Source organism: Mustela erminea, chromosome 13 (assembly GCF_009829155.1).
Source record: "Mustela erminea isolate mMusErm1 chromosome 13, mMusErm1.Pri, whole genome shotgun sequence".
NCBI classification, from domain to species: Eukaryota; Metazoa; Chordata; class Mammalia; order Carnivora; family Mustelidae; genus Mustela; species Mustela erminea.
Genome location: NC_045626.1, coordinates 91,924,639 through 91,949,992, shown reverse-complemented (window position 1 = coordinate 91,949,992; position 25,354 = coordinate 91,924,639). Strand labels below are relative to the sequence as shown.

General features: G+C 54.6%; 1 protein-coding gene across 18 annotated transcripts in view; it reads right to left on the bottom strand.

Moving 5' to 3' along the window:
• The window catches only part of EP400 (E1A binding protein p400), a 98,193-nt gene extending 73,373 nt beyond the window's left edge, over positions 1-24,820 (bottom strand). For 11 of the 18 annotated variants that reach the window (XM_032311299.1, XM_032311305.1, XM_032311312.1 and 8 more), the window contains exons 1-4: positions 24,705-24,820; positions 14,264-14,409; positions 10,000-11,360; positions 8,344-8,454 (exon numbers count right to left, since the gene is read on the bottom strand). In XM_032311299.1, coding sequence (XP_032167190.1) covers positions 8,344-8,454; positions 10,000-11,325 — 1,437 coding nt within the window. In that variant the 5' untranslated portion in view covers positions 11,326-11,360; positions 14,264-14,409; positions 24,705-24,820. The remainder of the gene's footprint in view (positions 1-8,343; positions 8,455-9,999; positions 11,361-14,263; positions 14,410-24,704) is intronic. The other 7 variants (XM_032311308.1, XM_032311316.1, XM_032311318.1 and 4 more) reach the window with 3 other exon arrangements.
• Positions 24,821-25,354: the final 534 nt, after the last annotated feature.

The following is a 25,354-nucleotide window of genomic DNA, read 5'->3' as shown; positions in this document are numbered from 1 at the left end:
ACGCTGAGTGAAGACGGCGAGGGGAGGAGAGGAGACCTGAACCACGTGGTGTGTGACAGCGGTGACCTCTGGGCACGGGACTAGAAGTAATTCCTGACTGGGCACTTTTCTAGATCTTCCAAACATCCTACAATGAACATATACTTTTATATCAAAAGAAGCCCTTTCTTTAAATAACAGAAACTGACAAAAGGTTCTACGTCCAGAAATGGCCAAGTGATTCCTATCAGACGAACACGAACTCTGGAGGGTGGGACTGGACGCCTGCGAGGAAGGCCAGGAACCAGGAGAGGCTTACAGCTTCCCAGCACTTGGCCTGAGGGCAGGCCCCAGCCCGCGCCATGCGGCCAGCCCAGACCCAGACACACGCAGCCTCACTGGCCGGAAGACCGCGAGGACGGAGCACACAGCACCGCAGCAGAGAAGCGGAGTCGGCCCGGGAGAGGACTGCACACGGGGAGGCCCCGAGTCCCCGGTGTCCGGCTGCCTCCTACAGCAGACACGGACTCCAAGCACAGGCCAAGGAAGGCGCGCCGAGCTCTCAGGTGCCCTCATTCGGGAGAGTTCCAACTCAAGCACGCTCGCTCCTGAAGCCGAAGCGGGCAATACTGCTCGAAGACCGTAACCGAACCCGGTGTCTGCAGCGCCTCGTTCACAGCGTCCGCAGTCTCTCCCAGACAGAGACGCAGGAAAACCCGAGCCACGCTCACAGCACAGCACACAGGCACAAACCCCACGCCACGTGAACGCCGGGCTCAGCAGCAGGGACCCCAGCGACTTCAAGAAGCCCACGGACGTAAAGAAAACATACTGCAACGAAGAACACGGGAAAACCGTGACCACAAAGAAGGAACTATTAAGAAAGAGAACCGGACGGAGGTGCCCGAACTGAACAACAAGCTCTCTGGAAGACAAGATTCACCGGAGGGAGGAGCGGGCAGCGGAGGCCCTGAGCCGCAGGCGAGATGCTGGGAGAAGCGGAGCCGCAGGCCGGTGCGCCCAGGTGCGGCCCGGCCGGGCGCCGGGAAGACAAGAGCCAGGCCGAGCCCAGGGGACGCACGCCCGCGCGGCCCAGTCACCCCCTCAGGGCTGCACAGCCCCCAAAGGGGATGCAAAGTCTTCTCCAAAACGGTGCTGCGGAACGAGGCATCCACAGGAAAAGGCTAAAACACTGGACGTTACTGAAGTAAAGAACTTGTGCTCATCACAGCCACGGGGCAGGTAGGGGCAGCCTCTCCCCTCCCCCGGCTTCCTGGCTGCCCCTACTCTTGCCGTCAGAATGACTCTGCTTTCTCTTACACTGTCTGGCTGACTGTTCTACTGGGAAAGATACTGCAGTGTTTAAACTAAAACCCGAGGGCGCCTGGGTGGCTCAGTCATCAAGTGTCTGCCTTCCGCTCAGGTCATGATTCCGGAATCCCGGGATCCAGCCCCGCATCAGACTCCCTGCTCCGTGGGGGGCCTGCTTCTCCCTCTGCCTCTCCCCCTACTCGTGCTCTCTCAATTGCAAAAATAAATAATTAATTCTTTTAAAAATGAGCTTGATTTCAATTAGCAATCATTTATTAGAGTTCTTAAAAAGGAGAGAGAAAACAGAGATTCTCTGATGGGAACTGAACTCTGAGTGCCCATTTTAAGAGAGCAGCAAAACAGAGCTTATCCATAAAAGACAGCGTAGTTTCCGGGGAGTGGAGAAGCTCCACCAGAGAAAGAACAGGTGAGGGCACTGGGGGTGCCGCTCACAAGAGAGACGGTCTGCCCCTGAACGGGGAACAAACCGAAGTTACTCGGGATGAAGAAATTGAGAGCAGTCACGAGAGCGGGCAGTCCGCTGGGCGTAAATCTCAGCCCAATTTAAATAAACCCAACTATGAACTAACTGGGCCTGTGGTCGGCAAGTTGGGGCGAGCAGTCGGAGTGGGGACAGGACGCGCAGGCAGGGAGAGCTCTCACCGCATCTCAGCTCGAGGTTCCACCGGCACTCTCCCTGGCTCACCGGGCAGGGAAACTGAGGCCAGCACACGCAGAGAAGGCCCTGGCCCTGACTGCACGCCTGTTACCACAAACCAAGCTGCCGACCTCCACCCGGTCTACACCCTCAAGCTTGGAACTATACACATAAAACAAGGACACACATGTAGGAGCAAGACAGCAGCAGCGGGGGTCTGGTAGCTCAGCGAAGCCTCTGCCTTCGGCTCAGGCCATGATCTCGGGGTGCTGGGGTCATAGCCCACGTCCGGCTCTCTGCTCAGATGACAGCCTGCATCTCCCTCTGACCTTCTCCACTGCTACTTCTCTCTCTCTCTCTCAAATAAATAAAATCTTTTAAAAAAAAACAAAAGCTAGCAATAGTGGGGTAAGGTCACAGAGCTACCCTTTCCATTTCCTCTAACACGGTAAGGACAGAGAAACCATCTCCAGTGAGGACGGCTGTTTAAAATCTAAATAACAAGGGGACACCAGGGTGGCTCCCTCATTAGGCGGCTGCCTTTGGCTCAGGTCATGACCCTGGGGTCCTGGGATCGGGAGCCTGCTTCCCCCTCTCTTTCTACCGCACCCACCCCGCGGGTGCACTCTCTCCTGGGATCGAGCCTAAGTCAGGCTCCACGCTCAGCGGGGAGTCTGCTGGAGATTCTCTCTCCCCTGGCCCTCCCACTAGTACTCTCGCTCTCAAATCGTTGAACACAATAAAAATACAATCAGAGCAACGCTTGTGCTGCTCAGGCTCGTGCCTCACAGAGCCGGGCTGCGCGTGAGCGTCCGCACTGTGCTGACCTACACACTCAGCTCCTCACAGCATGTCCTCAGCCTCTGCTTCCTAGACAACTCCCCCCACACCCTTCTGCTCCACGAGGTGTGGCCAAGCCGCACAGGCTGAGGCACCACCTCCTTCCCTACTGACGGCTCCCACTGACGTTGCTCTGTACAAACGTGCACGATCCACTGACCTGTCCTCCCGGCCAGCGGACACTCGGTTCTTACCAGCTGGACGCTCTTACAACCAGGGCCACTAGGAACACCGTTATACCTGGATTCTGGCAGGCACCCTCAAGAATTTCTTACAGCACGCTTCCAGGACATATGGTCTGCCTGTGCTCACCTCTTCCAGGTCAGGCAAAATGTTTCCAAACATCCGTGCTACCCTCTCGTCAAAAGCAGATGAGAATCCCACTGACCCACAACAGCAGATTCCGTCCGGTTTAATTTCTGGTGATCTGGTGAGCATGACGTCAAGTCACAGTGGTTTAACCTGTGTCACCATGGAGGCCACACGTTTCATAACCTGACAGGTACTTCTTGCCTTCCGCTGTCCCACGGTCCTTAGGCAAATACTTACGGATGTGCTCTAGAAACACAGTAACGTGTGACACTCCACGAAGCATTAACAAGAAAGATGCCCGGCTTATACAGGTTCTCACAATCTCAAATGCCACAGGTCTTAGCTTCAGTTATGTCAAACTCATCACGAGAAGCACCTAAATATCAGGTTCAAATTACGCCTCCCCACCAAAGTGGATGGGCCCCTTGCAGAAAGGACTGATTCTAGGCCAGAGGAAGGAAAACACAAGATGAACCTTAGTGTGTGCCAGCAAGGAAGGGCTCAGAGAGTGACCAGGACACGTCAACCATGCAGGAGGCCGAGCATGAAGGGCTCCATCAGGTCAAAGCACACGGTAACAGAAGGGCCCTGGGCAGCAGATGACAGAGGGCACAGAGACCTGAGCGGAGTGGTTAGACCAGCAGCTGACAAATTCCACAAGCCGAAACACAGATCTGTGCCTTCCCCGCCAATAAATTATACCTCAATGTGATCGAACTCACCTTCTTTACAGACCCAGGAAGAAAAAAAACCACATGATCATGCAAATAGATATAAAAATACCACTTGACAAAATTCAATATCCATTCGTGATCAATACTAGAAATAAAGAAATCTCCTTCACCTGGTAATGGACATCCACAGAATCTACAGCTACTATCACACCTGATGGCGAAACACTAAATATTTTCCCCAAAACATCAGGAAGAAGGTAAGAATAAGTATTCTTATTCACTGAAAAAGCCTGATGGACCACTCCGCTGAGCAAATCTGGAAGTCCTCGCCAGGACAATAAGGCAAAAAAATAAAAACACATAAAAGGCATATAAACAGGAAAAAAAAATAATAAATCTTGCTTTTCTTGGCAGACATTACTCCCTATGTAGAAAATCCCAGGGAATCTACAACAAAGCTCCTAAAACTGACAGACAAGTTTAGCAAGGCTGCAGTACAGGTTCAAATAATCACCCGCATTCCTACACATCTGCAGTGAACGTCTCAATTTTTTTTAACAACCACATACAATATCACAGAAACACTGGAAACACCTGAGTATAAATCTAACAAAATATGTACAGAATGGACATGCTGAAAACTACATAAAACGCTGATGAAACAAATCAAAAATGACCAAAACAAAGGGCGAGATATGGCATATTCCTGGACAGGAAGACTCAGTACTGTCAAGGTATCACTCCTTCCCACAGTGGTCAACAGATTCAACATAATCCAAATCCAAATTCTGCAGATATCCACAGAGCAGATTCTAAAATCTCTATGAAAATAGAAAGGAACTAGAGTGACCAAAATCATTTAAAAAGAAGAAGAAGAAAAGAAAAACGTCGGACTCACACTGATTTCAAGACTTACTACAAAGCTACCGTGGCCCAGACCATGTGGCATTAGCAAGACACAAAGATGAAGGGAATCCCAGAGAGTCTAGAAAGAGACCCACAAGCCAGGAATCCGCTCATTTTCAGCAGCGAGGCAAGGTCAGTGTACGAAACAGAGTGGCCTGTTCAAGACACATTGCTGGAACAAGCGGAAATCAACAAGCAGAAGAGCGATCTTTCACGTTTATGATGAAAACGTAATACAGAACCTGCCTCAAAGGGGATCGTGGACATTCTAAGTGTGAAACTCAGAACCATACAACTTCCAGGAAAAAATACAGGGTTCTGTGACCTCGGGCTGAGCCAGGAGTTCTAAGGATGACAAAAGCATAATCTATAAAACCAACAAAATGATAAAACAGACTGCATCAAAACCTAAAACTTCTGCTCTGGAAAACAGTAAAACAGAGAGAAAGATAAGCTTCAGAATGGCAGAAAAACATCTGCAAATCTCTATCTGACAGGGAACCTGCATTCACATCATACAAAGAATTCTCAAATCGAACAGCGACACGCAGGAGTCCGACCTTCCCCAAGACGACTCACAGACAACCCTGCAGGCTGTGGCCACGACCAGAGAGGAGCAGGCAGGACGCACCAGGGCCTCCCCGCCGCTGGGGGCAGCAGAGCGCAGAAGGGCACAGCCAGGGAGTCTCTGCCAGTTTTTTAGAAAACTCGGGGGCGCCTGGGTGGCTCAGTGGGTTAAGCCGCTGCCTTCGGCTCAGGTCACGATCTCAGGGTCCTGGGATCGAGTCCCGCATCGGGCTCTCTGCTCAGCGGGGAGCCTGCTTCCTCCTCTCTCTGCCTGCCTCTCTGCCTACTTGGGATCTCCATGTCAAATAGATAAATAAATAAATAAATAAGAAAAGAAAACTCAAACCTAAACAAGCCCGTAATCTGCTGCCGAGTCTGAACCCGAACAAAACAAAGGCCTAGGTTCACACACACAAAACTCTCTGTGAGCACCGAGGCAGCTTTACTCCTAAGTAAACAATTCAACTGCCCTTCAACAGGTGCGTGAAGAGACAAAGCGGGGACACCCCTGTCCCCAGACACAGACGACTGGTAAATGGCACAGCGTGGCCACTCAGCGACAGAAGCCACGGGCAGTCTGACTCCATCCAGGTTTCATTCATTCTGGAAAAGTCAAAATCACAGAGGCAGGGGCACAGATTCTGGGAGGGTGATGGAGCTCTGCTTCTGGACCAGCACGGTGGCTACACAACTCTGTGGGTTTGGCACAACTCAACAGAACCACAAACAAAAAAAGAGTGAGTTTTACCGAATTCAGTAAGACTAAATAAATAAATACTATTAGTGACATAACCCAATGACTGAAATAAAAATCCACATATGAATATGTAAATGGAAGAAAAAGGAAAGCGCACCGTTCACAGCAGAATGCCAACCGATCGATGCATTAGGGACAACGGAGCTAGAAAATCCATTCTGCAATCCTGAAGGTGAAAACGGATTCTGGCCAGATGGCAGAATTAGTGGCTGAAAGTTTAATGAGATACAGGATATTTAACTGAGTCTCAAAGTATCTTCCCCAGATTATTTATCATTTACCAAAGAAAAACCAAGAACCTTCCATTGCAAAAGCCTGACGGACACCAGCCTCACCGAGCGGTCAGAGTGCAAGTCACCAGTCCTAAGACTGCCGACCTCATGGCCTCCTAACACGGGAGCACGAGCTGCACACAGCGTCACTTCTGGGTATTCCTCTCAAAGATACATGGCCCAAGTCAGACACAAGGGAGCAGCAGGCAATCCAGTATCAAAGGGCATTCTACCAAACAAGTAGCCTCAACTCAAAAATGTAAAGGTCATGAAAGACTGAGGAGCCAGGCCAGATTGAAGAAGACCAAGGAGGGGGCGCCTGGGTGGCTCAGTGGGTTAATCCTCTGCTTTCGGCTCAGGTCATGATCCCAGGGTTCTGGGATCAAGCCCCGCATCGGGCTCTCTGCTCCGTGGAGAGCCTGCTTCCTCCTCTCTCTCTCTGCCTGCCTCTCTGCCTACTTGTAATCTCTGCCTGTCACATAAATAAAATCTTAAAAAAAAAAAAAAAAAGACGACAACCGAGGCATGACAACTACGCCCAACGCCCAACAGGTGACCCCAGCCTAGAGTAAAACCACCAGGGCCAAGCCTTGAACAAGCCGGGTTTGAGCTGCACAGGTCCACTCACACGCAGATTTTTTCCTATACAGAACAGTAAATGTATTTTCTCTTCTTCCTTGTGATTTCCTTCTCTCCAGCTTACTTTACAAGAAGAATACAATATATAAAACAAATTAACAGACAAAATACATGCTAATCAACTATGTTATCTGTAAGGCTTCCAGTCAACAGCAGGCTAACAGCTGTTCAGTTTTTGGGGAGTCAAGAGTTGTATGTGGCATTGCACTGTGCGGGGACAGTGCCCCTGCCCTGTGTAAGGGTCCACTCTGTCAAGGACACCAACAGGTCAAGACACAAAAACCACGTATGAGCTTTGGCTTAGTCGTGGTCCTGGTGTGACCCGGACCGCGTCAGGTAAGAGAACATTCTCACCTAAGGCACATGGGGCATCAGGCTTAAAAGTGCGTGACGTGGGATCCGCAACAGCCTGTCGCCGAATGGTGGAGACACGTGTGTCTACACATGCACCAGAGTGAAAACAAAAGAGGCGGGCAAAACGGACACATCTGGCAACCCGGGTAAAGGGCACAAAGGAGTTCTTTGGAAAACTGTTTTTGCAACTTTCACATGTGTTAGAAATTACAGCAAAATTAAAAATAAAGGGTGCCTGGGTGGCTCAGTGGGTTGAGCCGCTGCCTTCGGCTCGGGTCATGATCTCAGGGTCCTGGGATCGAGCCCCGCATCCGGCTCTCTGCTCAGCAGGGAGCCTGCTTCCTCCTCTCTCTCTGCCTGCCTCTCTGCCTGCTTGTGATCTCTCTCTGTCAAATAAATAAATTAAATCTTTAAAAATAAATAAATAAATAAAAAATAAAAATAAAAACATTGAAAAAAAAAGGTATCACCACGAGATGAAACTAGTCTCCGAAGCCAGACCCATCCATTCTCCCTGAGAGACCGTGACCTGTCCTTCCAGGGTCTTGGCATCACTGACGTAACACTGAACAATTCTGTTTCCAAACAATTAGTGTTACTCAGTCTGTACTCAGTGGACACCCGGGGGGCCTACGGTCCTGACTTCAGCGTTTCTTCCAGCTGCGGAAAATATCAAGTTACCAGCTGCTTAAATCTTTTTTTTCTTGTTCTGTTTTGCACTGTTCTTAAAGATACAGATAGAAGACACAGGAAAGAACCAACATGTAAAACACAGCACACAAGGAGCCCTGAGCACACATTCAACAGGACTGTATTAGGTGACATGCATGCGAAGACTACTACCGCGTCACACTCAACACAGAAAAAATAAGAATGCATTAAGATCCGTGTTGTCATTGACTCATGCAACTTAACTTTATCATTTCATATGCAGGAAGTCTTCTAAATTTTTTAAAAATAAGGAATGGGCTCTGGAAAAAAATGCTGGAGAGCAAATAGTAAAATTGAAGGTTAAAATATCTGGATGAAGGAAAGTTTGGGATGAGGCTACATTTGAGAACCATCGAAAAGTACCTGAAGCGGTTGCTGCTGGGATGAAAAAGCAGCAGAAACATTTGGCGGAAGCTGGGTTGCTATAGCAACGGGAGTACCAGTCTGCCCATCCTTTCCTGTCACAACCTTTACCTGAGAGAAAATATTTTGAGAAAAAAAGGCAACATAATTTTTAAGACTGCTCAAAATTTTGTCAGAATTTTACTGCTGATAGCTCAGTGATGTCTGGTGTATAAAAATGGAACGCTTTTGCATGAAATCCTGTAAAAGGACACCGAACTGACTTACGGTGGATTTACAACCTAATGACCTCACTCCAGGGCGCATCACGTGGGAACTCCAACTTGAGCTCAGGTTCTGCGACTTCCAACTACAATCAAGACGACGGCAGGCAGCCTCTGAGCAGCAAGGCTCTCACGCCCACACACGCCATCGGCGTGGCAGCCACCCCCCTGCCCGCCGTGTGTGGGTCTCTCTGAGCAGGAAGGTGCAAAAAAGGGGAGTCAGGTCTCCTTGTTAGCACAGAGGAGGGGGACTGAGCCTCCAGAAAACAGTGTGTACAAACAGAGAGAAAACTGAATTTCACTATTTCGTGGCAACAGAGGTGTAACCCTCAAAATAATATAAACCTTTTGAAAAATAAAAATGATCCTTTCTGGAAAGGGTGTTAAAGAAAACACAAAATGGCAAAGCCACACAGATATGTCCATAAATCTCAATGAGGACGGCAGAGCAAAGAGACCAGCTTTTGCTCAGCAAAGGCTGATTTCTTTGCAGGAGAAGAGCTGACAGAGTCAAATTACTTTAGCTGTATCGTAAAACAAAATGAGCTGCACCAACATATTGTACACTACACAACACAAAGGCACAAAATACAGTGCGCTACAGCGTCCCTCACTATTGCCCTGGTTTGATTCGCTCCTTTTTCAGGAAATACAAGTGGAAGGACCGCGGGAATCCCTATGGTACTGAAAAATCCCACCCGGGGGTGTATAAAGCACCCATTCCAGACACCCCAAAATGTCACTATCTAAAAAAGATCCTATGTCAAATATCACTCAGTAGGTATTTGTACACGTGAGTTTAAAATACCTCAAACCAGAGACTACATCTAAAAATTGAAAAATTCTCAGAGTTTTTGCCACAACAACTGTATTTTCATCATGAAAACACCACACAGACGTACCTCGTGATGTGGAATCATGACTGATACATGGTAGAAAGCTAGGGACTGAAATGCCTGCTTAAAAACCACATCTGCAGTGTTTTTAACAGTGAACCGGTGGCAGTGAAATGCGAAATCCACACGAGCAGCCAGAAGGGGTCTGCACCTCAAGCCTCAGTGCTAGAGGAGACCCCCCGCCCCAGCTGACCACGGGGCAGGGCCGGGTCGTGCTGGACCAGCCTCAGGACACCGGACGACCTTGTTCTGGATGCTCGGGCCTGGCCCAGCACTGCTCACACAGCTGTCCTGCATCTTCCTCCCAACATCCAGAGCAGCTCCTCCCCTCCAGGCCAGAAAAGAGCAAAACACGTCTTCAATTTCACTCCTGGATCAAAACCTTATGAAACCACGTCCTAGCAACACCTCAGCCTCGTAGGTTAGGTCTCATTTACAGTTGCCTAGAATCAAATCTGCAAAGCACGGTCCTCTCATATGAAACGGCTGTTTCTCACCTCATCGTTGATAACCTCAGACTTTTCTTCCTCCTCCTCCTCCTCCTCCTCCTCCTCCTCCTCCTCCTCCTCCAGGTCCAAATCATTCTGCCTAAGATAAGCTTGCAACGGGGCATAATGCTTCTTCTTGAAAGCCAAGAAGTCCATCATGTTCCCTTGAAGGTGTTGCAAGAAGAACAACTCGATCAGATACTCCTTGAAGGCCTCTTTCAGCGCCTCCATTTCCCGGTAGTGGTAGTCCAGGCACTGCTTCCTCATCTGGGCCAGCTCCTGGGAGGCCGGGGGGATCTCCTCCAACTTCTTGGGGGCCTTCCTCACGCCTGCACTCCCCGCAGAGGTCAGAGGAAGGCTGGAGAGGCCCGGGGGCACTGCAGTCCTGGAGGGGCTGCTGGGGGGCGGCGGGGAGGTCATCCCGAAGGCCGAAGCCCCCCCAAGCCCGACCCCGGGGAGCAGGGGTCTGGTCAGCGGCGGCCCCTGCAGCACCTGCTGCTGCTGGACCAGCTGGCCCTGGATGAGACTGCTGATCTGGGGCGGCAAGCTCGCTGTGGCGATGTGGCCGGGGCTGGCCAGGGGCTGCAGGCCGGCCGCACCCGCGGCCGCGGGGCTCTGGGGCCCCAGGTGGTGGACGGTGCCCCCGGACTGCGTGTGGGGCTGCGATAGTCTCCGCTCTCGGACCGCGATGGGAGCCCCCGCGTGCTGCAGCTGCACCTGGGTGCCCGGGGCCATCTGGGCGAGGCTGGGGCTCTCCTGAAACACAAAGTGCCCGCTACTAGATGGGCTCAAGCTCATCTGCCTGACTAACACGCTGGCGTCCACGAAGCCCCCGGTAGGACTGCTGCTGCAGAGGCCCAGACCAGGGCCAGGGGTGCCGGCCCGCACGCTCTGCAGGCCCGGCCCCGGCCCGGCACTGGGCTGGGTGGGACTCTGAGTCTGCACCTGCTGGGACAGTGGTGAGGTGACCTGGATGTACGACGGAGACCCATGCTCAAAGCGCCTCTGCTGGGTGCCAAACTGGAAGCCTGGAGAAGCGGGGCTGGGGAGTGGCAGAGGAGCGAGCGTGATCTGCGGGTTTCCTGCCACCACCGGGCCGACACTCTGCAGGGCGATGTTCACGTTCTGTCCCGTCACGGGGCTCCTATTCATCAGCTGCTGAACTTGGTACCCGGGAGACTGCGGTGCGGACGGGCTGGCCGAAGGCGCGAAGGGCGTGGCAGGGGACTGGGGCGGGTTTGGGTGGGCCTGCTGTTCCTCGCCTTCGCTGGGGGCGAAGGCCCTGGACCGCTGCAGCTGGTGCTGGACACTCTGCGGGCCGCTGCCATGGTGCATTATCACCCCTCTTTTTAATCCAACTTAATGTTCTCCTGAAAAATGAAAGTTAAAATCAAGTTAATGAAGACAAACGTAAGCATCCGATCAGCACCTGGCGCGAGAGCCATTCAGCAGCCCCGGGGAGAGCGTGAAGGTCCGTGCCGGCCGGCGCCTGACGCCCGTGAGTCCTGTGAATTCTCATCGAGCCATGGAAGAGACAGCACTGGAGATGATGCCCCTCGACACCGATGAGGGACAGGTCCTTCCGGGTCACTGCTGGGACCCGGAGGTGGGTCATCCCAGCCAGCTACTGTGGAAGGTAACCAGCATTGCTAGCTCAAGGCCAAGTACGACCTGAACTCAGCACTGGCACTCGTGACTGGCATGTTTCTTCCCAGAAGCCTTCCCCCAGCCTAGTGGCCCCTCTCCATTCCCACGGGCAGTGGGGCTGTCTGCCTGTCTGCCCCGGGGAAGGGACAGCACCCTGCTCGCCACCCAGGAGGCAGTCAGTGATCGCTGCCCAACGCAGGCCCAGGCTGCATGCTGCCATCACCCCATCACCAGGGCAGAACACCCCACCGAGCCCGGGGCTACAGCAACTGAAAACACACAGAGAAACCAGTGCGTGTCAGACCCTAAGCTCCTGAGGGAGAGGGCCCGGCCTGGGCACCAAAGCCTCACCTAAACCCGCAGTAGGAGCCAGAACCAAACGGGAAGGCATCTTGACTTCAGAGACAGAGAAGGAACACGGCCAGGACTCGGGCTCATGCTCTCGGAGAGGCTCCCTCTGAGGTCTGCAAACTCCCTGAGTGGGTACCATAGCTTCCAGAGGCTCCTAGCCCAAACACTGCTTTGTGCAGAGGACTACGCAAGTGCTGGGGGAGTGGAAGACATGCACTGGGGGTCAGCCCTGAGAACAGGGCTAAGCAGCAGGAAGCCAGTTCTGAGGTGGGACCCTAGAACATTCCCAGGTCAGACCTAGCTAGAATCTCAATGTCTGTGAAGGAGATGACCCACTGGGGGCACGATGTCCCCTACAGCCCCCTCTGGCTGCCTGCTCCCCACTGAGGCAGGATCAAAGGGACAGAAATATCCACCATTGGAAATTCTCAAGTCAATTCTGACACACCTAGCTCCCCATGTCTTGGTGTTCCTCCCACCCTGCCCCCAAAACAAGCAAGAGGGCCGGCCCTGTCATCCTCGGGGCATCAGGACCGATCTATCTCACAGAATCAGGGATTAAAAACATCAGAAACCAGAAGTTACCAACATTACAATGCAAAAATACATAAACACATGGACAGACACCCGGGCCCCTGGCTGAACTAGATGGATACACGAAACCAGAAGCTATAGAATGTAGCTTCCCCAGTAAAGCCTGGGGAAACACAAAAATCAGTGCCTAGTTAAGCAGCAGGAAAGGGGCTTTTGGCTCTGAAGACAGAGTCCCAAGATCCCAGGGAAGCTACAGCACACACATCACAGCAGGAAGTCGGGAGGAACGGCCGCCCTGAGCAGCCCCCCGCGGTGGGTGGCTCAGGCCCAGGCACGCCTGCCCGCTGCCTTCAAAAACGTTTCTGGGGCGCCTGGGTGGCTAAGTGGGTTGAGCCGCTGCCTTCGGCTCAGGTCATGTTCTCAGGGTCCTGGGATCGAGTCCCGCATCGGGCTCTCTGCTCAGCAGGGAGCCTGCTTCCTCCTCTCTCTGCCTACCTCTCTGCCTACTTGTGATCTCTGTCTGTCAAATAAACAAATAAAATCTTTACTAAAAAAAAAAAAAAAGTTTCTGTTCCTGCGTCTTGTGCACAAGCGCCGTGAGGAGACGTGTGTGGAACTGGCACAGAAACAGAACGCACATGACCGACAGACACGTGAGGGCGCATTTCGGGTTATTTCCTTCGGATACATTCCCAGAACATCAAAGGTGAGCAAGGAGAGAGAGCGAAGGCCAGAAACCAGCTCTCCCATTTAAAACAATTCACAAAATCAGGAGAAGGTAAGACTTGGGATAAATATGTCACAACCACTGACAGAGTGAAAATCCTATTTAAATTCCCACCCCGAATCACTCACCAAAATAAAGCAGCATCTTACAAGGTGACATCCAAGCTTTATACCAATTATAGAAATGACAAAACAGAAATAGGTAAAGAATACAAAAATGAATACTTACTAAAGCTCTGAAGGGAATTCAAGTTCCTAAACTTAAAACAGTAAAGCTGTATCTGAAAAGACAGATGGATTTGAAGACACGCAAAATTTAACAATGTTTAAGACTTGACAGTAACTCATCAAGCTCACGAGCATGTGGGGCGGTCGGACAGGGCGAGCACGCGCACCGGAGAAAGCGCTCACGCAGGCTGAGCATCACTGCAGTCCCACAGAAAAGCGAAGTGAGAGACGGTTTCCCGGGAAGAAAGCATCTACTGAACCAGCGTGAAGGAAAGCGTCCAACCTCCCCGCTAACAAGCGCCACACAGACTGAGTGAGACTCTCCCAGACCCGCTTTGCCAAGACACTGCATCACGCAGCTGGCATCCTGCCAACCCCGCTAAGGGGGTGTGGGAGGCAGACGGGGACACGGAGCAGAGATCTCCAAGGGCTCAGAGCCCGGAACATGCCTGGCGGGGTGGGCAACAGGGCTGGAAAAGCAGACGTGACCCCATCTCACCCATGACCTTTGACCTACTCCTACTCTCTCTGGAAATCTCTCCTGAGGAAATTCACCCACGTATTTTTTAAATTGTGCATAAAAATGTGCATTGCAGAATACAGTAAAAGTGAAAGTAACCAGAAACATCCAGTGTCCAGGTTCTAGACAGAGACTCTAATAAAACTGAAACACGTACAGACAAATTAAGTGGAAAAAGCAGGATACCAATTATGGGACAGAACCTCTACTGCGTTAATGACGTGCATTCAAGAGCTGCCCAGCGAAACATGAAAACGTGATACTGACCTTCACCCGGCGACGGGACACAACACTGGAGCAGCCTCGGCGAGGTAAGGACGGAACTGACCCACACCACGACGAGTCTTGAGATGCCACGGGCAGAGACAGACCCAAGGGTCACGCAGCGCCGGTCACGGACGCGACATGATATTCTGCAACAGGCGACAGGGACAAAGATCAGACAGATCCCGAGGCTGAGGGTGGGCGAGGGGCAGACCCGAGAGGAGCAGGAGGGAATCTGAGGGTGCGCACCCGCTTCTCCAGCCGGTTCGGGAGGATGGTTACAAGTGTTTGTCCCCCATCACGGAGCCACACGCTAAAGCCTGAACTTTGCTACATAGAAACTATACCTCAACCTTGTAAAAAAATGGATCCTGACCTCATTAAGGTTATAGCCAAGTTAGAAAAACAAGCGCATTCGATGTCAATATAAAGACACTACTTATCTTTTTTTTTTAGTTAAGTTTCATTTTATTTTTTTTTAAAGATTTTATTTATTTGACAGAGAGAAATCACAAGCAGGCAGAGAGGCAGGCAGAGAGAGAGGAGGAAGCAGGCTCCCCGCTGAGCAGAGAGCCCGATGCGGGACTCGATCCCAGGACCCTGAGACCATGACCTGAGCCGAAGGCAGAGGCTTAACCCACTGAGCCACCCACGCGCCCCAAGACACTACTTATCTAAAGCAGCGTTCCCCAAAAATGTACCACAGTTAGCCCAATGGAGAGGAAAGCTACCACCGATGGCAAAACAGCTTCTGTTTGTAGTAGCTGTTTCTACTTTGGAGGTCCATCGGGAGGAGGCAGAGCCACATTCAGCTCGCCGCCCCGCACGGGTGCTGCTTGGGACAAGGCGGAAATCAGCAGCTCCAGGGCAAGGCAGTTGCGCAGCCAGCCGGGGGCGAGAAGCAGGGCGCGACCCCCTCAGTCACCGCACACAGCACTCGCCAGTGCCGCTGGCAGGATGCTGGCCACAGGCCCACCCTCTCTGCCCGCTGTTGCTGTCAGGGTGACCACAACAACATAAACAGGCACAACCAAACACCTGGAAAATGCTACTCTAAGGAACACTGCCTGGGCCCTGTTGTCAGTGTAGGGCAGGGGCCCCCAGGCCAGAACCAGTGACAGAGTCCGAGAGACTGCATACTTCCAGCAGCTGCTCCCGGGCCCCCTGCTGAAGCCTGGAACTCCTCCCGCTGCCCACCTTCTACTCCCAGCCTCCCGTGTGGGAGCGCCAGAGCCCGGGCCGCTGGACCTCCCCTTGAACAAGGAGGCAACCCGGGCCACGAGCTCCCTTCCCAAACTCACCTCCTTCTGTGTCCCCACGTTTTCCCAGGGCAGCCGGGCAATCCCCCCTGCTTCAGGCAGTTCTGCAATACTGTCACCACGGTCATGGTGCACCCCCTAGGCCAAAGCCAGGGCCCAGGCACCGCTCATCACGCAGGCAGCACAGCTGTTACTGCAAGGAAGTACTTCTGCCCCTCCGTGACACCCCCTATGTCCAGCACACAGAGCATGAGCCAAAGAGCCCGCTGCGAGCTGTGAGCAAACACCCAACTGCACACACGGAGGGGTCAGAGAGCGTCCAGCTTGCTAAAAATAAGGACGGGGTGCCTCGTTGGCTCAGTCAGTGAAGCACCTGCATTTGGCTCAGGTCATGATCTCGGGGTCCTGGGACTGAGCCCCATATCAGACTCCCTACTCAGCAGAGAGCCTATCTCTCCGTCTCCCTCTGCCATTCTGTCTACTTATGCTCTGTCAAATTAATAAATAAAATCTTTTAAAAAATAAATAAAAGTAAACACCAGTCCATGGCTCCAAATGCATAAGTCAGAGCCTAGCCTTGGCCCTCGTGATCCATCAAAACACCGAGTATCTCTACAAGGCTGCTCACAAGGAACGAGCTAATGTTTGACTCACTCACTTACTCCCAGCCCTTACGAAATGACATTTCCTATTACAAAAATCAGTAAAACAAAGTCGGACTCCAAGGCCTGAAGCTGAATTTTTCAAGCACGTTAACTTGCAAATCATCTCTCCTAATAAAAGAATTGGATTAAAACTAATCTGAAATGCCATTTCTCATGTCCCAGACCAAACAACTCAGCAGCCCAACAATACAGTGCTGGTGAGGTGGTGGGGACATGGGCCGCTCAGCTCCGCAGGGGGAGCTGTCCCCCGCTACACCGCCAAGGCTCCAGCAGCACCTCACAAGTGTGCTCCTCCCCACCCTGGACCCGCTAGTGCCCCCCCAAGTTCCCCCAACAGCCCCCTCCAGGAAAGAAACACAGAAACACCAAGTCAGTCACTACACATTCTCTGCAAACACAGCGCTGGAAATACACTACATGGCCCGTTTCAGAGACCGGCGACTCCATCCGGTGCAGCCCTTGGCGGAGCACCACGAGCTGCAGAAACGGGGGAGAAAGCTCTCTGCGAACTCCGTGCAGAGTGACTTCCAGAACTCCACCATTAAGTCAAATAAAGCGCAGAAGACTGTATGGGGGACACCACCCCTACATAGGAGGACAAGACAGATACACACAGAGATACGTTGTGCCTGCATTTTTTCCTACCAAAGAAAGCATATACCCACATTATCTGCATATACGTAACTTTTTCTCAAAAATGTATTTCCTAGTTATACGCACTGCAACAGTCTACAAGCACTGACATCCCCCAAGTACCGGTTTCCTCTGCAGAAAAGGAACTCGCAAAGACTGAGTTAGAAACGAACGAGACCGGGACGCCTGGGTGGCTCAGTTGGTTAAGCAGCTGCCTTCGGCTCGGGTCATGATCCCAGCGTCCTGGGATCGAGTCCCACGTCGGGCTCCTTGCTTGGCGGGGAGCCTGCTTCTCCCTCTGCCTCTGCCTGCCATTCTGTCTGCCTGTGCTCACTCTCTCTCTCTGACAAATAAATTTAAAAATCTTTAAAAAAAAAAAAAAAAAAGAAAGAAAGAAACGAACAAGACCGATGACCTCCTCAGGGTGGTGCGAGCAGACAGGGCAGGGAAGACAGTCGCACTCCTGAGCACACCATCTTGTAACACTCTGAGCTTCAGAACCGTGTTAGAGTCACATATTCGAAAAACAACTACATCGATAAGGAGAAAGAACTCCCTAAAACCGACATGCGCAGAAGCAAACCCTCAAACTCTAGGCAAGACAACAGAGTCAGCCGTGGGACAGGGCAGGAAGGGACAGCGGACCAACCCCATGCAGCCGGAGGAGAACCAGCACTCGGTGTGCGCTTTCGGGTTCTTCCCTTAAAACACATCTCCTCGGGGCGCCTGGGGGCTCAGTGGCTTGAGCCTTTGCCTTCCGCTGGGGTCATGATCCCGGGGTCCTGGGATGGAGCCCGTCGAGCTCTCTGCTCAGCGGGGAGCCTGCCCTCCCTCTCCATCTGCCTACTTTTGCCTACTTGTGATTTCTCTCTCTGTCAAATCAATAAAAATCTTTGGGGGGGAAAAACACATCTCCTCGTTCTGCCTACGGAAATGGCCTACAAGCAGTGACATCCTAGCAGAACAGAGGACCCTAGGGTCACCGGGGCCAAGGCACGATGACAAGCAGCAAAGCAGGCAGCCTCGCCTCAGCAGAGGACACAGGGAAAGGCGGCTGCGGGATTTGAGGACAGGGGCTCCAGCTGTTTTAACCTTATCTATCTCTGAAAAGACAGTTAAACTGTCACTTAACGTTCTTTGAATTTCAGCCTGAAGTTAATGTTGAGACTAAAAGCAAGTCGAGGCAGTAAGACTAAAGCAAAGCTTCTCCCCTCAGCTCGGGCTCTCTACACACGTGCTGCCGCACACCCAACTCACACTCCGGAAAACCAGCCAACAGGTAAGCCCGGCAGGCCCAGGAAATGGCCACAGGCGGGTCACCCAGACCGGGGGAGGGACGCTGCTGAGGTGTCCTGCACGCGGCTGGAACACGTTTGGTGTCGGCCAGGTCGAGTCTGAGGCCTGCGAGGTCTGGCCGACACCATGTTTCGGTTCTGGGAGGAAGCAGCTTGGGCAGTGCCAGCGCTGGGATGCACACTGAGGCCCACCCCGGCTACACGAGGACCTTCCCCCAAACACCCAAGCCGAGCCCCACGAAACCTCCCTCCTTGCCTGGGAAGCACTGCCGCCCTCCGGACCTTCCTTCGCGGGGACCGCACCGCCCTCTCCACGAGCCCCGCCCTGGTCAGCCTGTGCCCCGACGCTTTCTAGGGGGGCCCACACCCCCAGGCAATCTGCCGAACACCAAAGCACAGAAGTGCCTCTGCCTGAGTGAGAAGGAAAAAAAGAGGGAGTGGAGCTCGAATGTGTTAAGAGGATTGCTTTCACTTACCTTGAAATGCTTCCCAAAACCTTAAAAGACAGAGACGGCTGGGTGATAAGGCAGACCACCACAGAAACAAGGCCGCAGGGAGCATCGCAGGAAAGAGACGTCCTCCTGGGACGGCAGCGCCCACGGTGCTCCGGGAGGTGCTCCGGGAGTCAAGGCCGTAACAGGTCGCACGCTAACAAAACATCACTCCTCCCTCTCCGAGAAGATGAGCAAGGTGCCGCACTCACTCCTTAACTATACAAATTCCAAGGGACATAAACTGGGCCACACAGAGTCTTACAGCTCTGCAAGCTTCCCTGTGCCACATGCCATGTCACAACGCCACGGTGCGGCAACCACTGAGGCCCCCGTGTCCCCTTCTAACTTAACAGGCCACAATGCCAGGAGCTTACGGTCATGGCGGCGGGGGCAGGTCCTTAACCCGATGGGACAGAGAGCCCCGTGCTCCCCAGAGGCAGGATCGATCTCAGCTTGGGAGGAAGAGGCCAGAGAAACGGAAGTCCTTCCTCAGACACGAGCCACACAGCTGCAGTCCCCAATGACTGTCCCACTCGCTGCTGTTCCTCAACGTTTTACCCACAGTCCTCGAGGGGCCTGCTTCCACCTTTCTCTCCTAATCCCTCCCGACACGCTGTGAAATTTTAATGCCACAGCCCTAGCGTAGATCTGTGGGTGCACTGTGACTCTTTGTGAGGCCACAAACCACCGTCATAGCTAAGATTTTTTTCACCCTCCCCCCAAGAACCAATTTCCAGCCCCGTGTGAGAAACAGCACCGCCATGGAGAACACAGCTCTAACGCACAGCGGCCTGGAGGAGTGGACCCAAACCAGCAGGCCCTGGGGAGGAGGGCAGGAACCAGGAGAAAGCCAAGAGGAACTTGTCTTCCTGAGGCCCTCGTGTTGCGGCCCTTGTGTATCGTCTGAACAGCACAAGACAGGAGCCGCACGGGCAGCGCTCCCATCACGGGACCAGCAACAGCAGGGGACCGGACAAAGTGGGGCGCACCCACGCGTCCTGCCCACCCAGCGGCAGGACACGAGCTCTTGGTCCAAGCAGTAACCTTAGTAAACCTCAAATGCGCGATGCTCAATGAGAGAAGCCAGATCGGGGTGCCTGGGGGGCTCCGTCGTTACGCATCTGCCTCCAGCTCAGATCACGATCCCAGGGGCCTGGGATCAAGCCCCGCATCAGGATCCCTGCTCACCGGGAAGCCTGCTTCTCCCTCTCCCTCTGCCCTTGCTTGTGGTCCCTCTCTCACTGTGTCTCTACCAAATAAACATAATCTTTAAAGGAAAAAAAAAAGGAAAGAAAGAAGCCAGACTCAAGAGGCTCACCCCGGAGTTCCTTTAAATGACATCCCAGAGGGGTACCTGGGTGGCTCAGTGGGTTAAAGCCTCTGCACTGGGATCGGGTCATGGTCCCGGGGTCCTGGGATCGAGTCCCGCATCGGGCTCTCTGCTTGGGGGGGAGCCGGATTCCTCCTCTCTCTCTCTCTGTCTGCCTCTCTCCCTACCTGTGATCTCTGTCAAGTAAATAAATAAAATCTTTAAAAAAAAATGGCATCCCAGAAAGGACAGAAAACACAGTGACAGCGATCAGCGGCTGCTGAGAAGGAGGAGCTCGGGAGAGCAGCAGTGCTAGGGAATTCCTGGGGTGACGAAACTGTTTTTTGAGTTTTTTTAGATTTATTTATTTACTTTAGAGAGAGAAAGCACACATACGCGGCACCAGCAGGAAGAGGAGCACTGGGGGAGACAGGATCTCAGGCAGATTCCATACAGCGTGCGAAGCCCAACACAAGGCTTGATCTCATGATGCTAAGATCATGACCTGATCTGAAAACAAGAGTCAGACGCTCTACTGAGCCACCCAGGTGCCCCAAAAACTGTCCTGAATCCTGACTGTCGTGGAAATTACACATCTATCAAAATTCTCATAATCTACTTCAACAAAAGTGAATACTATGATGTGTAAAGTGTTAAAAAGGGTGGGGGGGGTACCTCTGGGGGGCTCAGTCGTTAAGCGTTTGCCTTCAGCTCAGGTCATGATACCAGGGTCTTGGGACTGAGTTCCACACCGGGCTCCCAGGGAGCCTGCTTCTCCCTCTGCCTGCCACTCCACCTGCTGTGCTCTCTCTCGGACAAATAAAATCTTTAAAAAAAAATTAAAAGACAGAAAACTTAAAAAAAAAAAAAAAAAACCTAAGTAAAACAGGACCATGAGGTTATGCAAAGTCCTTCCCTTCACTCAGTACATTTTTAAGTTTATTTCTACAATAATGCACCAAAACAAAGTAATAATTCCCAATGACTACAGATACAGCAGGAACGGGAGGGGGGCGCCGCGGGGGGGGCTGAGAATATAGGCCCACAGGACAGAGGCCCTGTCCAGAAGAAAACACTGAGGGCCAGGCCGGACTCCTGAAGGCAATGGGCACACGGTTCCCCTCCCAGTGGTGGAGGAACAGAGCCAGGCTCCCTGAGGAAGACGCTGGTCTTTCCCCCGTAGAGAGGCTCAACCATCAGCCTGTCCTAGGCTCCAAGGAAAGGAGATCAGCCAAGCAGAACACCTCCACACTGGGACTGGAGAACCCCAGGGACAGCAAGACCTGGTTCCAGGGCTGGACCCCAGAGCCCAAGCTGGGCAGCCACAAACGCCTAACAGAAAAGAGAGCTTCCGTCCTCTGCAGGAGGAGCACTGAGACATAAAATGGGGGCCGGGGGGACAGAGAATTCACTGCCAGCCCTCAAGGCAGGCCCCAAAGATGGTCCCTGTGGAGACGCCACGCCCAACCTCCGACTGAATGCGGGATCAGGTGACTGACCCCTTCCTTGAATGGCCTCCCGCTCGCCCACCTCCAAGCTGCCTCCCTTCCATCTCTATGGAAGATGATTCGTCTCCCATCAGCCTTGCCCCCTGCATGCATCTGTCCCTCTTGGAAGAGCCAGCTTCCCTCTTCGAAGCATGTGAACTCCATTCCTCGGCATCTCCCAGAATCGTTTGCTACCCCGTACACCGAGGTTCCCACCAAATCCACCTGCTCTAGAGAAGAACTGGACTGTTACTGTATTTACTCAGGAAGTATTTACTGAAGGCTGACTGCATCAGGCATTATTCTGAAACACTAGGGATCCGAGAGTGAACGCGGCATAGTCCCTGCCCCCAGAAGGGGGGCAATCAGACAACACACAAAGTAGTAGGTGGCACACAAGAAGGAATGACAGAAGGGCGCCTGGGTGGCTCAGTGGGTTAAAGCCTCTGCCTTCGGCTCAGGTCGTGATCTCAGGGTCCTGGGATCGAGTCCCGCATCGGGCTCTCTGCTCAGTGGGGAGCCTGCTTCCTCCTCTCTCTCTGCCTGCCTCTCTGACTGCTTGTGATCTGTCAAATAAATAAAATCTTTTTTTTTTAAGATTTTTATTTATTTATTTATTTATTTGACAGACAGAGATCACAAGTAGGCAGAGAGGCAGGCAGAGAGAGAGGAGGAAGCAGGCTCCCTGCTGAGCAGAGAGCCCAATGCAGTGCTCGATCCCAGGACCCTGAGATCACGACCTGAGCCGAAGGCAGAGGCTTAAACCACTGAGCCACCCAGGTGCCCCTAAATAAAATCTTAAAAAAAAAACAAAAAATTTTATTTTAAAAAAGCGGGTGGCACCTGGGTGGCTCAGTGGGTTAAAGCCTCTGCCTTCAGCTCAGATCATGAGCTCGGGGTCCTGGGATCGAGCACCAGGTCAGGCTTTCTGCGAGGAGCCTGCTTCCTCCTCTCTCTCTCTCTCTCTCTCTCTTTTCCCCCACCTGCCTCTCTGTCTACTTGTGATCTCCGTCTGTCAAATAAATAAGTAAATAATCTTAAAAAAAAAAAAAAAACACGCACAATCTGATTTCTGTCTCAAAAACATCATTCAGCTGCTGTGTTGAGATTTGAGAGCAGAGCGGCTCAAGGAAGCAGGCAGAGCAGGGAGGAGGCACCGGCATAACCCAGGTAAGAGATGGGGGGCGACGGGACTGAAGAACGCCGGAAGCCAGGAAGACAATGAGGGGCAGCCAGGTTTGGATTCGACTGTGAAAGTGTTGACAGATCCGATTTAGGATGTGGAAGAGAGGCAGAGATTACAGGAGAGTTCCGACCTGAGCAGCTACGAACACGGGGCTGCCTCCAAGAGAAACGCAACGGCAGAGAAGCGGCAGGTCTCCCACAAATGAAAGCACGTGTGGAACCTGGAGCAGGAAGACCCAGCAGGAGATACACATTCAGGACCTGACGACGTGTCACCTACAGTCCTGACAACGTGTCACCTACAGTCCTGACACAGGGGAGATCACCCGGGTGCACACACCAGAGAGGAGGTCTGGGACTGCCCCGGGGCATGAGAAAATTTACCGGGGAAGGAGAGGAGAAGCAACCAGCGAGGTAAGGGGAGAACCACCAGAGTGGCGTCCCCGTGCCACAAGCAGACAGTGTTCCAAGGGAGCCATGGGCAGCCTGGGGAAAGGCTGCCCACAGCAGGGCTTGGCAATGTAACAGCGCCGGCGACCCCAAGAGGAGCTAGAGAAGAGGTGGGACGGAAGGACCAGAAGCTTAAGTGAAGTCGGTTCAAGAGAAATGGGAAGAGAAAATGGAGACAGGGGACCCATGATCCCTTTTCTAACCGTGGTGTAGAAGGAAGCTAAGAGCTGGAAAGAGTCCGATGGAGGATCTGAATGTGGACAGGACTATCCTGCAGAGAAGATAAACTGAAGAGGAGACCAGGAGGTCAGAGACCGGTGGACGCAATGCAAGCGCCTAATGCGGGTCTGTGGACACACGCGGCTTCTCGCGGCTGCGCTATCTTTAAAGGCACATAAAATCCCGCCATCCAATCCCAAAGATGAAGGAAAATCACGCGGCCAGAATGACGGGCCGTAAAAACATCAACGGTGCGCATCTCTGGGAGGTGGGATGACAGTTTCAAAATACACTTTTCCATCCTCTGAGACCATTCAGGTGCCCTACTTGTTTTATCGGTTCCACGGAAAAAGTCACGGAAACCACTTCGCCCGCAAACACCAGTTCGACAGCCCGTCGGAAGATACACGGACAAGGGCCGGGGCAGCGCCACTGAGAAGGTGACACCGGGCAGAGCCCTGAGGGCCCCAGCGCTGAGCGCAGGGGCAGCCGCGGCCGGATGGCCTGGGGGGAAGGGCTGACCCTTCTTGGGGGCTCCGCAGCCGGCAGCGGCGTCAACGTGAGCGGGGCCTGAATTCGGCCCGCTGACCCCCGCTGAACGGCCTGGGCAGGCCGCTGTCCTCCGCAGGTCCCCACGCCCGTGAAGGCGACACGCCGCGCGCCGCAGGGCCGCTGCCGTGGGGACGTCCGCGCTGCTGACGGCGCCGGCCACGCAGACCCCAGACCCACAGCAAACCACAGAGCCGGGCGCCGCGGGGCTGGGAGAGCCGCCCCCGCGCGGCCCCCGCGGCCCGGCCGCCCCGCACCGCCAGCGCCCCCCGCCCAGCCCCGGCGACCCTCACTCCCGGCGCCCGAGCCACCCCCAGCCCGGCGCTCCCGTCTCCGCGGGCCGCGTCTCCGCGCCGAAGCAGGGCCACTCCGCCCCGGTCCCGCCGCCCCGGCCCCGCCGCCCCGGTCCCCCCGCCCCGGTCCCGCCGCCCCGGTCCCGCCGCCCCGGTCCCGCCGCCCCGGTCCCCCCGCCCCGGTCCCTCCGCCCCGGCCCCGCCGCCCCGGTCCCCCCGCCCCGGTCCCGCCGCCCCGGTCCCGCCGCCCCGGTCCCGCCGCCCCGGTCCCCCCGCCCCGGTCCCTCCGCCCCGGTCCCCCCGCCCCGGTCCCGCCGCCCCGGTCCCCCCGCCCCGGTCCCGCCGCCCCGGTCCCTCCGCCCCGGTCCCCCCGCCCCGGTCCCGCCGCCCCGGTCCCCCCGCCCCGGTCCCGCCGCCCCGGTCCCCCCGCCCCGGTCCCGCCGCCCCGGTCCCGCCGCCCCCCAACTCCCGGCAGCGCCCGCCCACGCCGGCGGCCCCAACCGCACAGCCCGCGGGCGGGGAAAGGCTCCGAAAGCGCTGGGGGCGCGGGCCAACGACTCCGGGCCCGGACCCCCGCCGCCCCCGGCCACGCCGTGCCCCACGTACCCGGGCCTGGGCCGCACTCCTGCCGCGTCCGGCCGAGGGCTGGGGGCGGGGGTCGAGGCGGCGCCGCTTCGCTCGGCGCATCCGGGGCCGCGAGCGGAGGAAGCGGCGGCGCGCCCGCTACGCTGAGCCGGAAGTGACGTCCCGCGGCGGGAGCCGTCGAGACGCGCCGCGGGATAGAGCGGCCGGGCGACGGGCGGGCCGACGGGCCGACGGCGGACCGGCCTCGCCGAGGACTGCGTGGGGCGAGGCGGGAGCCGCGGGGGTCGCTGGGGCGGGCGCGGACCCGCGGACGGCGTCAGACCGCAGGGGGCTGGCGCGGTGAACGCGGCCGAACCGGTGACGACCCCGTGAGACCCCGCGGCCGGGGTGGGCCGCAGAGCCGATGAGCGGCCTCGGGCTCCGCTCCCGGCAGCTCCGGTTCCGCCGCCCGCCGTGCGCCCGCGGCCGGGGCCGGAGGAGCTTTCGGGGGCGAAGTGCGCGGGGCGCGCCCCGACTCCGCTCGCTCGCTCCCGCTGTCCGCGCGCGCAGCCGGCGACGGGGCGAACCCAGGGGACACCCGCTGCGAGAGACGAGCCCTGGAAGCCCCGGCCGGGGGGAGGCCAGACGGCAGGCCGCGCGCTGCAGGCTCCGCTCCCACGGACGGCGAGGAA